Source organism: Pestalotiopsis fici (genome assembly GCF_000516985.1).
Source record: "Pestalotiopsis fici W106-1 unplaced genomic scaffold PFICI_Scf_6, whole genome shotgun sequence".
NCBI lineage: Eukaryota > Fungi > Ascomycota > Sordariomycetes > Amphisphaeriales > Sporocadaceae > Pestalotiopsis > Pestalotiopsis fici.
Window position 1 is genome coordinate 1,906,096 of NW_006917096.1, and position 13,431 is coordinate 1,919,526.

Genomic DNA, 13,431 nt, shown 5'->3' on the forward strand with positions numbered 1-13,431 from the left:
GGGATATGAGTGCAATAGTCTGCTCTCTATCAGCTTCTTCTACTCATACCAGACTCGTTGCTCCGGACTGAACCGATACCTAGATAAACCACGATACCTATTCACACCTCTTACTTTACAGACTCCACATACTACTGATAATCCAGTATAAACAACTACAACCAACAACAACGAACATGGCTCCGGCAGCATCGAAACCCATTATTCCGCAGAATGACAATGTTGCGCACGCCCTGGCTGGTGCCGGAGGCGGCGTGCTGTCCATGATCTTGACGTAGGGTTTCTCTCCTTGCATCCATTCGCATTGTTCCTGAACTACATCTTCCTCTCTTCCTCCGTGATCGGCAATCGACTTGGGGATCTTGCCCCGGCTAATTCGAAGGACCTTCTCATAACAGATACCCCCTCATCACCCTCTCGACACGCGCACAAGTTGAGTCGACCCGAGGCGAGACGCCCTTTTTGACGGCGGTGCGGCGCATCATTGCGCGCGAGGGCGTCTCGGGCCTGTACGCCGGGCTGGACTCGGCCGTCTTTGGCATCAGCGTCACCAACTTTGTCTACTACTACTGGTACGAGTGGACGCGGGCCTTTTTCGAAGCCGCCGCCGTAAAGGCCGGGCGCGCCAGCAGCAAGCTGACCACGGTCGAGTCCATGATTGCCGGCGCCCTCGCCGGCTCCGCCACCGTCATCCTCACCAACCCCATCTGGGTCGTCAACACGCGCATGACGACGCGCAAGCAGGACATTGAGGAAGAAAAGGGCGCCGGCCAGCCGGGCGCCGAGAAGAAGCGCAGCCCGACCACCATTGGCACCCTGCTGGCCCTCCTCAAGGAGGAAGGCCCCCAGGCTCTGTTCCGCGGTGTCGTGCCCGCCCTCGTCCTCGTCATCAACCCCATCCTGCAGTACACCCTCTTTGAGCAGATGAAGAACGTGGTCGAAAAGAAGCGTCGCATCACGCCCGGCGTTGCCTTTGTCCTGGGCGCCCTCGGCAAGCTTTTCGCCACCAGCATTACCTACCCCTACATCACGGTCAAGTCGCAAATGCATGTCGCCGGTAACGGCCAGCGCGAGGGAATGGGACAAGCCATCAACCGTGTCATCAAGGAGGAGGGCTACAAGGGACTCTACAAGGGTGAGTATGCCTATAATTTTGGAAGAATTAATCGTGTCCAAAACACAAGTGGATTCGAGGCACATCTTACTAACTAAGAACAGGCATTGCTCCCAAGGTGACGCAGAGTGTCTTGACTGCAGCCTTCTTGTTTGCATTCAAAGACGTCCTCTACGAGCAGACTGTTCGTTTAAGAGGCACCGCGGCCAAGAAGGCCCTGGCTTAAGCTTACTATTGTATGCGATATTACATCGGCTTGTATGCCACGACGTGGGTGTGCATGCCAATCGAGAGAACCACTGCAGGTCACTAGCCTCTCTGCTGCCATGGTTGGCTTTCAGCCATAGTCATCGTAGATTTGTCGTTGTGTCATCTAGTGGTTGAAAAAACATTGTCCCATGTGCACAGGCCCAACAGAAAAGAGAAAATACCCAGAAGATATAGTCAGCGGCTGTGATGTGTGAAGTACATAGAAGACTCCAAATGCGGATTGCATGGGCCTTGATATCTAATTAGCAATAATACTTGTCTAAACAGCGTTACATCATCTTCTGAAGTCTATTCTAATCCACTGTCCTCCCTATTGGCGACGTGACCGAAGCGTCGTTACGCTGACGATGATGCGGTTGATACAATTTTGGGAACAATCCACCAGTCGTGATATCCCTTGCCCTCTTCTGGCATTTCGACGTGCAGCCCCATCTGCTCACCGTCTAGGCCATCGCCAAATTTCTCTATCGTCTTCTGCAACATATTCACAGCAATGCCGGCAAAGATGGTAGCTTTCTGGCAGTTCTTGACATTTGCAAGCCACCTGTCGTGGCATCCGACTGAGAATGTGTTCTGCTCTTGCATCCGACTCAAGGCCTCATATCCCTTCTTTGCTCCGCCCACGGCGCCGTCGGCATATTTGAGCAGGTCAGGAATCGACGTCTCAGGCTGCAGTGTGGCCTTTGTAAAGTCATCAAAGGATGGCAGCTGGGGTAGCCCAATGTTGACAAAAGGTTTCATGCGGATCTCGTATCGGAGAAGATCATCACTGTATGGCCGTGGCGGAGGCTTGATCAGCTTCAGACGCTGCAATACAGTGTAAAGACAGCAGAGCCCGTCGGCGAACTCCCATGTGCATGCTGCATCGAGCATGGTCACCCGAATATAGGACATGGACTTCATGTACTTTTCCTCCTTGGCGGGGCTATAAGTCTTGGTGGCGTTTCTAGCCTCGAACATGGATCGCATAACAAAGGTCTTGATTCGGTCGCCATGTTGTGCTCGAGTCTTGGCGACGTAGTTGAGGTACCAGTACATGCCGGCAAGTTCGTCAAGCTGATAAACGGATAGCTCAAACCCAAGCTGGACGATCCATTCCATTTGTCGTAACTTGTAAAGGTACGCCCATGAGGAGAGCGGGAGTGAATAGCCAACGGGTCCATTCTGCGATGTATGCATTTGCTCGTCCAATGTGTGTTGGAGCAAAGTATCGATCTCTTCAACATCGGCTTGGAGGAGATCCCATTCCTGTATACTGTGGCACAGGGTCCGCCTGACACGACATCTGTTCTGGCAGAATATCCGATATATGTCAAGATAGCAGTCGGCCACTCGTTGACGAAATATTTCCATCTGGGCGGCTGTCTGGTGGCGAGGATCCATTGGCACTTCTATCGTGTCGTTGACAGGGTCAATCTGTGGCGCATTGGGCAGACACACGATCGAGAGATCATGGTCTAAAATGTGACGGATACTATATGAACCCAAGACGATCATCTCTTTAAACATGAGACTTTGCATCAATGTTCTGATGATTACCAATGGTTGTGGTTTCCTAGCTTGAAAAGAGGAAACAAATGTCTGAATGCATTAGTATGAAGCAGAAATATACCATTTGCAGAGGGGCTTACCATGAGACTCTGGGGGTCGGAATATCTCAATATGTCCATTGCTTCTTTGCCGTCCTCAGCCATACGCTTAAAGTGGTCGCAAGTATCCTCGAAGGTAAGCTGAACAATGGGCCGTGGGGGCATTGTGCTGGCCAGACGCCGTTGCATCTTTGTGCTGAAAGCTTCTGGCACGGGAGTACCAAGCGAGTGCTGTTTCCTGAGATGCTCCAGAACCCCACCCATCATGATCCAAGGGGTTTTTAGTGATTCAGGATTTGCCTTGTGAATGCCGACAAGTTCCATGGCGCGCAGGAATGCCACTCTGAACTCGAGACGAAGGTCCAGAGCCTCGCGTACTTCCTTAGACAGTTGGTTGCTCATGGCCCGAAGGTCGGCCCGAGTACTGCGTAGCAGCTCGTTGACGTCCTCTAGGGATATATTTGTTAAGAGGTCGCGGTCATATGTGTTTGTCACGAAATCCTCTTCCTGTGTCAAATGTGAGCGAGGTCTGCATGTATGGTGATGGTCTGAAGGCTGCACACCTCATAGTAGAGTTCGTCTTTTACAAGCTCATTGACGTAATAACATCCCTTGAGCAGGGCTATGCCGTAAGCTCGGAGAACAAACAGAAATGGCGACTGCCTCCTCCACTCATCTGAATCTCTGTCGAAATTGGCTTCATCTAGGCATACTGGCGTAGGCTGCATAAGGGTCTCGAGGTGAACACTGGTAAAGAGTGTTTGAGACAATGGATAGCCAAGATGCCAAGCCATCTACCTTCAAGTATAAGTCTTCTCCTCCCTCCTGGATAGAAATGTTGCAAGGATCACATACCTCTAGGCAGAGTAGCTGATCAATTATACCCAGAATCTCTTCTGGTAACAGATTCTTGGTTACGTCATACTCCTCGTCGAGAGATTCACCTTCGGAAAGACAGCCACTGTCCATCTTTGGGTCCATGATCTGCGCGCATAATCAATAGTCAGTTTGGCATAAAGTACTTCAGAGATGCATGTAAGTAAACTTGAATAGTAAACTCACCTCGAGAGCTGAGACGGACTCGAATAGCGTAAAGTGGCCATCTTTAATGAGCTCGCCAGGCGCCAATTCTAATACAAAATAGTTTAGCAGGGTATCCAACGCTTTCTCTACCACTGGGTGTTTGCTGTCTGATGGTGATACATACTCTTGACGGCGGCCGCAAACTTGTCCGTAATATCTATTGCCATGATGCCGGGGTGAGAGGCAATCTGCGGCAGCAGAGGTGGGACTGGTGCCCGGAGTGGTTTGTCCATGGTGAGGTAAAGTTCAATTGGGCGGACCCACGAGGGGTGAATATGTCCGTTGCGGGTTCACGTTTGTGAGTGCCGATCAGTGATGAATGCGGGCTTTTGCACGTGGTTGGAAGAAACAAAACGAAAAACAAACATAAAAAAAGAGTAAGGAATGTACTATCGTATGTTCTTCACTTTGGCAGTGTCTCTGAGCAGATCATAGACGAATACCCCGGAATGTGTTGAATGACAAGGTTGAGTGAGCATGAGGAAAATCCTAGGCCCCACGAAAGGCTGAGCGGGCTTTGGCATAGAGCGCTGGCGGGTATATGAGATGCCTTGATGGTGTAATCTAGTTTTTGGACAAGATTATAATCAAAAAAAGAACAAGACAAGAAGGAACAAAGATACTGGTAACAAGACTACCGGCAAGTAAGGGATAGACAATAGTTTGTTGGAGTGGTTGGCGTGCAGACGTTGAGGCTCAAAAGACCTGCCGAGCCTTCCCGTCGTCCACCGCCCAAAAAGCTTGGGGCGTGGTAACTGGCGTAGGTCCAACCAAGTCATTGCCGCTTAGTGTGCAAAATGGCATGATACTACAGCGTATGTAGGTAGGTAGTACGCAAATAAATCCATAGGAATACAGATCCGACATTCAAATTTAGCAATAATTTGGCTTTTTTCAGAGGTAGAACAAGTCTAAATTGTTTCAGGATTTTTATACATCTGTACAAGGGCAAAGCTTTGCAGTGCAGCGCCCAAAAGCCATCGTCGGCCTGCTGAGCTTTCCAACTTCAAAAGCACCTTAGGGGATATCGCTACCTCCATTGCCCAACATGCAGGTTCTCCGCTGTCACGGTCTTCGAATCGTGGTCGTTTATGCGGAGGCAGCCTCCTTGGTGGCAGCCACGTTGGCCTCGTTGAGGTTCTTGGTCTCGCCCATCTTGCCGTTCTGTTCCGTTGAGGGATAATCCGTCAGTCATCTACGGGCGCGCGCATCGATTGCCATTTGCCCAAACTTACCGACCACTTTGCAAAGCGCAGATCCGACTCTCCACGGCGCTCGGCAGCGATTCTCTTGTCCTCCTTCAAGCTTCGGCGCACGACGCGAGATGCGACCGCGAGGTAGCGGTTGTAGCTGTTTCCAGGCGTCCGGTTAGCTAGCTGCTGCTTCGAATTCGACCTGGGCCGTCCGCATTGCAATGCGGGATTGCAAAGAGCCAATTAACTCACCTAAGACCGGCGGCTTTCCAGGCGAACACCATCTTGATTGTTGTTCGGGTTGTCGGGATTGATTGGTACAGTAAAGTTGTTGCTAGAGATGAAATGCTGCTACCATGAAATTCGGCCCCTGCGAATTCGAATGCCGAGCTAGCAATCACGTGACGCTAATGGTTCCTATCAATTCAACAGTCAATGCAATTGCCCTCAAGTCATAACTCGAAAAGAGAGCTTCCATATTATTCTAACTCTGAACTATTCTTTTATAGTAATTTATGTCTCCATATTTTCACTCAAACGCCTGTCCAAAGACAAAGCCAATGAAAATTCAAGCCCTCTTACAACCTTTACGCTCTGTACTGCATCCTCGAGGAACCCGTTCAACTTGAACTCAATGAAACTCTAATAGATTTACTATATGCACAGAGTACTAGTCACGATTCTACAGCATAAAGCTGAATGTTGTACAAATCCATTCGCCTTTCTCCAATCTATACCTTCAGACCAAGCTCCTCAGCATATGGCAATGCGTGCAAGTCACCAACGGCGGCGACGGAAGCCTTGCCATCAACCAGTGCCTTTGCGGCCTAGATGATAATTATTAGTATCGAAGTCAACCAAAGTCTGGGTCAGGGTCAGAGTAACTTACAGTCTTCAGCTTCTCGGCGGTAACACCCTCCAGGCTCTTAATCGTCTCGGCAATCTGGAAGGGCTTGCCAGTGTGAACCAGGCCAGAACCAGCCGAAAGGATGGTCGAGACACCGGCCTCGCTGTTCGACAGGGCATCAAACTTGGCCTTGGCAATGGCCTTGGTGAGGTCCTCCTTGCTGACGCCACCCTCGACGACGCTCTTGATGGCCTTGACAGCCTCCTGAGCGGTGCTGCGCACGACACCAGCGTTACCAGAGATCTGGACGGTGAACAGACCAGCGTCGGAGTAAGCAAGGTTAGAGGCGAAAGCAGTGGTACCTGGGTAGGTAGCAGCAATCTTGGAGAGAAGGGTGAAGCCAGGGGTCCACTTCACGCTGGACTGACCACCAAGAAGGGCAGCCAGGACAGCAACCTCAGGCTTGAAAGAGCTGAAGCTAGAGCCGGGGAAAGCAATGACCAGAGCATTGCCACCAGTGTGGGCACTGCGCGATTCACCACCAAAGTATGTCGTCGAGGCCGAGTTGAGGGCGGAGCCCGAGGAAGGAACAGACTTGAAGAACTGCTCGGACCACTTGGAGAGGGCGGCAGTGCTGGCACCGTCGGCGACAAGGGAAATGTTCGGCTTGGAGTAAGCGGACTCGGCGAAGGCGGCAACCTTGTGTTCGTCGAGGTAGCTCTTGAGAGGAGTCGAGGGCGAAGGGTACAGCGGTGCGCCGAGACCGGTGTGGAATGCGACGGAGTGGGCTGCGTCGAGAGCCAGAGCGGAAACGTCACTGCCAACCTTGGCCTGCTTCAGGTGGATCACACGCTCGATGTCCTCGTGGAACTCGTAGGCTAGAGATAACAATGAGCACATGAAATCGCGTCAATGGCTGTAACAGACATACTGGTGTACTTGGTCTGCGAGATGACCTCTGCCAGCAGCTCAGTGAAGTAGGGGATGTCCTCGCGCAGGAAGCTGGCCTCAAGGACGAGAGCCTCCCTGGTGTGGTATGCGTTCAATTGACCTCCGAGAAGTTCGCTTTCTCGCGTAATTCGTAGGGCGGATCGTTTCGTGGTGTTCTGTAGCAGGTGCGTCTAATTAGCTCATCGCTCTGGCTGGTGGTCCAATGCCCGACATGCCTTGAAAGCAAACTCCTCCAGACCAGCGGTCACACCGGGAGCCGACTGGTATCTTGTTCCGGCCTTAGCAACAACGGCCAGGCGAGTGGTAGGGCCGTGAGAGTCTCTGGCCGCGACCTTGACGCCGGCAACATCGGACGTCTCGAAGGTATGCGAAGAGGGAGCTGACGATGCAGCAGCGTAGCCACGACGCTGCGCAAGCTTGGTGGAAGCTTGGCGGCAGGTGGCCAGCTGGGCACCTCTCGAAAGAGCCGTCCTGGAGAACATTTTGATGGGGGTGGTCGCCGACAATTGACGATCGAGGTTACGGTCTGCGTCAACACAGGTGATGGTTCTTGACCTCAGAGCGAAAAGCAGATGCAGGCCAATTCCGGGTTGCCAGCCGAAAAACTGCCGCCAGATTGGCCCAAGCTTGGGCTGACTGACCACTTAGCTTGCAGAAAATTCCAAGCAATCCAGTCAATTATTCGCAACTAGAGGTGACATGTGAGCATTTTACCACGCTCGCAACGTATCAATTGATTTCATCATCTGTGAATTGCTAATCTTACGTATCGGAAGAAGAAATTTATGTATAAATCCAGATATTACCCAAAGTTACAGCACATGGTTCATGTGTTGTCGTTGATCCATTAATTCTACTTTCGAGTCTCCCAGTATGCAAGTGTTTGGCAGCTGGCGGCGAGTTATGCAGCATAATGTTGGCTTCGCCATTTGCCTCTAGACGCCTGTCTCGTTAGCGCGATGCAAAAAATCGATGCAAGCATTTGAAAGTCGCACCTCTGCTACTGGGGCCCTTGTTGCAAAAGCTCCCGCCCCCACTATGAAATTCTGCCGCCCAAAAGTCGCATCCATCTTTGAGATCGCCGAGCACCTACTGGATAATTTGATGACTCTTTGCTGAATCACTCACTCAACGCACAAGCTACTACTGCACATTCGACTCCGACCACCGAAAAGACTTACTCCAAGCTTCTCTCCTCTTGACAACCAATGACTCTGCGGTAGCAACTGTGGCTCTAGAGTTCGTGAGAGGTTCTCTAGATGCCGATTGAGGATCCCCCATACAGATATTCTTCTTCTTCTCGGTATTGATAGGCGCCTGTCGCAAATACAGTCATGTTAGTGGTGAGTCGCCCGTCGCACCGCAAAGACCCTTCTGTCGGATTAAAACTTTTTTTTCTATGGATGATCATGCTCCTCGAGTCTCAATTGCCCAAGCGATCAGTTTTACTAAACTTCTTTGCGACAGACCAAAAATGTTGCAGAACTCTGCGTTCTGCTCATCCAAGAGCTCTATGGCCAGCTCCCGTCGGTATGTATCAAACACTTACCACATTTGTAGACTGCCTGACTGACCAGCTTCTGCTAAGCGCATCTTTGATGTAATGCTGTCCAAGGGCAGGGCTACACTCAAGCAACTCGGACTGCATACGTCCATGAACCAACGGCTTGTTCGACACGGCCTTGCTGTCCTGATACAGCAGAACCTCATCTTTCACCACACCGACCCTGACACGAACATAACACATTACGATGCGAACCCCGAGGCTGCTTACAACCTCGTAAGAGTCGGGAAAATTCTTGATGCAGTGCACCGTGGCTACGGCGAAGAGGCAAGAGGCCTAGTACATCAGGTAATCGTCAACGGGCACATAGATGTGGCGACCCTCATGAAGCACAAATCGGGCGGCCTGATGAACGGCGAGGCTCACCAGACCAATGGCCATGTTAACGGGACTGTTTCTGAACCTTCAACTAACAACGAAGATGGCCATGATCACTCTCAGCAAACCTTCGACACTATAGCTCACCTTATTGCTATTGGAATCCTCGAGCCTCTTAACATGAGGATGCTTCAACCACCAGATGATGTGCGTGTCGAGATCGAGCGTGATGTTATGAAGGAATACCCTACCGGATTGCGCGGCACCAAACAGAAGAACGACTACAATGCGAAGACTGCACAAATCTTCAGGGCATACATGGACGAGAGCAAGAGACTAAGGCGAGAGTTGGAGCGAGATTATCTTCATCTTACCCCGGGAGTAAAGCGCCGCAAGCTTGAGAATGGGCATCCAACTCCCAGCAGGGATGATATCATTGAAGTCAGTTCCCAACCTGATGAATCTCTCCACGACACCAGCTAACTAGAACACGCAGCCCGAAACCATCCTTCACGTTAATTACCAGAAATGCATGGTCGAACTCCGAAACCGCAGACTCTCTCACTATGCCGAGGACATGATTGGGCCTATCACCGGGCAAGTCTACGCCGCAATGTTGGCTGCTCTGAGCAAGAAGCTGCAACACTGCCATCTGAACGCAGAGAGTTCAGAGGGTGATATCCCACAAGCTCCGTCAGTCAGCACACTCGAGATCTACGAGTATCTGAGGCCCTCAGTCGATGTTTTCTCCGGCATCGGAAAGTGCGACCCAGACGCCATCAATACCGCGTATGCGGAAAAGATCCAGGCAGAGCCACCAGGCGATGAGGCTAATCAAGACGTGGACGGCCTGGCCACCAATGGAGACGTGGAGATGACGAATGGTCATCATCTCGACGGACCGCAAGAAAGCGACACGAAGGTTGTCACTAGCCAAAATGGTACTCGTGACACGAAAGTCAAGTTCGCCGAACGTGTACCTACGAAAACGGAGCGAATCCATCAGATGCGCCAGCACTTACTTATTCTGGCAGAAAGCAACATGGGCTTTGTCAGGCATTGCGGCGCAAAGGACCTTGGTGTATGGACTGTCGACTTTGGGCATCTGATTCCTAAGCTTCAGCTCTTTGAGATTGATGCTTTGATCGAAGAGTCATTTGGCCGACAAGGACTACGTCTGGTCAAGGTCCTCCGAGCCAAGGGCAAGATCGATGATAAAACATTGCCCACTTTTGCCCTCATGAAGAAGAGCGATGTGTACCTTAAGATGGCGGAGATGGAGCTCCAAGGATATTTGGAGGTTCAAGAAGTGCCACGCGACAACAACAGAACGGCCAGCCGTACTTTGTTCCTATGGTTCTTTGACCAGAAGCGTACCATGGCACGCGTCGTCAACGACACGTACAAGGCAATGGCACGCCACCTCCAGCGACTTGAGGTTGAGCGCCTCAAGAAGAAGAACGTCCTCTCAGTAGTGCAACGCAAGGACGTTGAGGGTATGGAAGAAGAAAAGCTGAGAGGTGACATCTACAACGAGTACCAACAGTTCCTCGATATCGAAAGCAAACTTCTTGGCCAGGTCGGCAGATTGGACGACCTCGTCAGTCTTTTCCGAGATTTCTGAGCAAGAATTTCTGCTTTTTTCCTTCGCATCGGCATCCGGTAGACAAAAGTATTGCATTTCAGGGCGGCGTTTCGGTCCTCGACTCTATAGCATTGCGAAATAGGCCCTGATCTTGCATTGGGCGGCGTTGATACCTCAGGGGCGGCCTCACAGAAAGGCAGAAAGAAAACCAGGAAGATTCCGAAGCTTACATACATTATACCAAACAGATTCAATCTACTGCTTCGTAAAACGTACTTGGAATCACAATAGACTTGTAATATTACCACGAGGACAACTTGCTGACTTATGTATTGGATATTGTGACGGAGACCGAATGTTTGAAAATCCAAAATGGCCAATTTCCGAGCGACAATGTCGCCATGTATTCAGCAAGGCCTAGAAATTACAGGGTTGAACGCACTGCGGGATACTGCATATACTTTTAAAATGTTCTCTAGATCTTTCTTTTCTTGGTTTTCATCTCGAACTATCTATTTTCTCTTGAACTGACCAGGAAATAGGGAAATGGTCTTGGGTTCAAGCGCATGAATGTCTAAGGGTAAGGAAAAAATAGCAGACATAGCTTACCGCATATCCCACGACTGCGCATGCTTCTTGTCCTGGCCAGCAGCGCTCCAGCTCGTCTTGATGATCAGACCCCTCGGCATGTCCTCGGGAGGCGCAAACGTGACGTCTCCCTCAATCACGTCGCCCTTCTTGAAGGCCGACGACTCGCCCTCCTTGTACTTGAACATGAGGAACCCCTGCCTCCAGTGCGTCTCCGTGTTGAACGGGCCCGTCGTGAATGCCACGCGGTCCTGGTTCTCCTTTGCCCAGTCATCCGCTACCGACTGCAGGCCAACGCTCTTGTTGTCCTCCCGGGTCGGCGAAAAGAAGTTGTCAAACCAGATCAGGAGGCCATCGACGGCGTCGACATCCTGCGTGAGCTCGGACCGCCAGTGAGAGGAAAAGGTCAGGTCCTCGGTCTTGATCGTGTACAGGTCGAGCAGCTTGAAGCCAGCGGGCTGGCCGCAGACGGTGGCCTTGGGCCAGTGCAGGACGCGGACCTCGTCCCAGATGCCGGACTGCATGGCCTTCATGTCGAAGCCGTAGACGTCGCGCCAAAAGTGCACATTGTCCATGACGTACTCACCATCGGCCACGGGCGCGATCCACATGTTGCAGGTGCTGGGGACCAGGAGGCCGTCGGGCTTGAGGTAGCGGTCGCGCGCGTAGAGCACCGACGGCAGCATGGCCTCGTAGAGCAGGCAGTAGCCCATCCACTCGCTGACAATAATGTCGACCTGGTCGACGGGCAGCGTCACCTCCTCCATCTTGCCCTTGATCAGCGTAATGGTCGACGACAGGCCCGCGGTGATGACGTTTTCGCGCGCCTTGTCAATAATGTCGCTGGCGTCGACCGAAATGACGCGAGCGGCGCCCGCCTTTGCGCAAAACATGGACAGGATGCCAGTGCCGCATCCGATGTCGAGCACGGTCTTGCCAGCAAAGATGTGCTTGTTGTTGTAGATGAAGTCGCGGTAGCCCTCGGTTCGGACTGTGTCCTTGAGCATTGTCTCGTGAATGTCTGTCATGTCTGTAAGTAACTAGACCCTGCCTCAAATGATGCCATCATTTGGATCTATATAGGACGTACCATTGCCAGCATAAGACTCCCAGTAGTACTTGCTAGCATCCTCGGGCTTCTTGGGCGCAATCTCCTTGCCCTTGCCCGCAGCCTTTGCAGCTGAAGCCTCTGCCTCGGCGGCCTCGACATCGCCCCATCTTTGGTCTAGGGTTTCAGAGACTGTCGCACGGTAGCGCTCAAATTGTGCGGTAATGCGCTGAAGTTCCTCCTGGAGTTCAGTGTTGCGCTTGAGTAGGTCGTCCACGGCGGTGGCATCCTGTGTTTGCGCTGGAGTGCTCTCCGGCACAATATCTGGCAGATCAAAGAGGCCAATAATGACGGCATCGTCGTCCAGAACTGGCTTCAAGTATTGATCTGACTCAATTTCTGATGTCGAAATGTTTTCCGACACGGTCTGGCCGTCATGAACTCGAGAGCGAACTAGGGCAGATTAGCAATTATTCTTTGACAGGCATGCGATTGATTAGGCTTGTTCTTTCAATTTTCCTTGCTTCCTTTCCAGCACATCTCACACTCCGCTGAGAGAAACATGAATGGGGCATTGATCTTTAGACTCATCAAATAGATCGGATCATGTGAGTCCTCGAATAGGCCTCGGGGTAAAATAAAATAAACATACTGTAATTGACCAGCTTGACACAACCGTGGAAGTCCAGCTGCAGCTTCTGTCGTACGGCCAAAAAGTCAAAGCCGTGCTTGTCTTTGCAGTGTTCCAACATGGACATGACGTCTGGGAATACTTTGTCATCGAGCAGTGAGATCACCTGTTGGGTCTCTTCTTCATCCTGCTCAACATCATCCCAGCCCTCATCGTCTTCCTCCCTCGAGTCGGACGACTCTGAATCGCTGATGGGCTCAGTGACTCTTTCGGGTTTGAGTGGCGCCATATTTTCGGACTTGATACTCGTTCAAACAGACCAATAATCTCTAGTTTCTCAGTTTCAATGAAAGATTGTTGAAAGAGTGTGGTCGCTGTTAATTTTTTGGCACAAATTGGGCAATAGCAAAATTGTGGTGGATACCAGATTCTTAAAGCGAAAACTGAGAACCATGCCGGCCGCATTGCAGAAGTGGATAAATGCATAATTTTTTTCTTTTGTCCAACAAATTGCAGTAACCGGAGCAATTTTGGTATTAGTGCTTCAATCCCTGCCGTACTATAAAGCATAGTACAGAATACACTATAACGATACAGAAAACCCCTGCATCAGGTGCCTTACACCATCAAACAGCTTTTGTTACAGAGAA

The 13,431-nt window shown here is 51.1% G+C and overlaps 6 protein-coding genes across 6 annotated transcripts; 2 read left to right on the top strand and 4 right to left on the bottom strand.

The window, feature by feature from the left end:
• Positions 1 to 176: 176 nt before the first annotated feature.
• On the top strand, positions 177 to 1,340 carry PFICI_09045 (uncharacterized protein; the record flags this gene model as incomplete). The annotated part of the gene is made up of 3 exons (XM_007837626.1): positions 177 to 274; positions 399 to 1,135; positions 1,219 to 1,340. The coding sequence occupies 3 exons, from the start codon at positions 177 to 179 to the stop codon at positions 1,338 to 1,340; spliced, it is 957 nt and encodes a 318-aa protein (XP_007835817.1).
• Positions 1,341 to 1,720: 380 nt separating this feature from the next.
• Positions 1,721 to 4,289, bottom strand: PFICI_09046 (uncharacterized protein; the record flags this gene model as incomplete). The annotated part of the gene is made up of 6 exons (XM_007837627.1): positions 1,721 to 2,965; positions 3,016 to 3,480; positions 3,537 to 3,767; positions 3,829 to 3,957; positions 4,036 to 4,103; positions 4,181 to 4,289. 6 exons carry the CDS (start codon positions 4,287 to 4,289, stop codon positions 1,721 to 1,723), a joined length of 2,247 nt encoding a protein of 748 aa, XP_007835818.1.
• An 856-nt stretch (positions 4,290 to 5,145) lies between these two features.
• PFICI_09047 (uncharacterized protein) lies at positions 5,146 to 5,533 on the bottom strand (the record flags this gene model as incomplete). Its single annotated transcript, XM_007837628.1, has 3 exons — positions 5,146 to 5,220; positions 5,292 to 5,406; positions 5,502 to 5,533. 3 exons carry the CDS (start codon positions 5,531 to 5,533, stop codon positions 5,146 to 5,148), a joined length of 222 nt encoding a protein of 73 aa, XP_007835819.1.
• Positions 5,534 to 5,980: 447 nt separating this feature from the next.
• On the bottom strand, positions 5,981 to 7,529 carry PFICI_09048 (Cytochrome b-c1 complex subunit 2; the record flags this gene model as incomplete). The annotated part of the gene is made up of 4 exons (XM_007837629.1): positions 5,981 to 6,076; positions 6,139 to 6,974; positions 7,028 to 7,202; positions 7,296 to 7,529. The coding sequence occupies 4 exons, from the start codon at positions 7,527 to 7,529 to the stop codon at positions 5,981 to 5,983; spliced, it is 1,341 nt and encodes a 446-aa protein (XP_007835820.1).
• Positions 7,530 to 8,381: 852 nt separating this feature from the next.
• Positions 8,382 to 10,553, top strand: PFICI_09049 (uncharacterized protein; the record flags this gene model as incomplete). The annotated part of the gene is made up of 4 exons (XM_007837630.1): positions 8,382 to 8,390; positions 8,515 to 8,577; positions 8,636 to 9,370; positions 9,426 to 10,553. 4 exons carry the CDS (start codon positions 8,382 to 8,384, stop codon positions 10,551 to 10,553), a joined length of 1,935 nt encoding a protein of 644 aa, XP_007835821.1.
• Positions 10,554 to 11,119: 566 nt separating this feature from the next.
• PFICI_09050 (uncharacterized protein) lies at positions 11,120 to 13,070 on the bottom strand (the record flags this gene model as incomplete). Its single annotated transcript, XM_007837631.1, has 3 exons — positions 11,120 to 12,123; positions 12,193 to 12,603; positions 12,803 to 13,070. 3 exons carry the CDS (start codon positions 13,068 to 13,070, stop codon positions 11,120 to 11,122), a joined length of 1,683 nt encoding a protein of 560 aa, XP_007835822.1.
• Between the last annotated feature and the right edge of the window lie 361 nt (positions 13,071 to 13,431).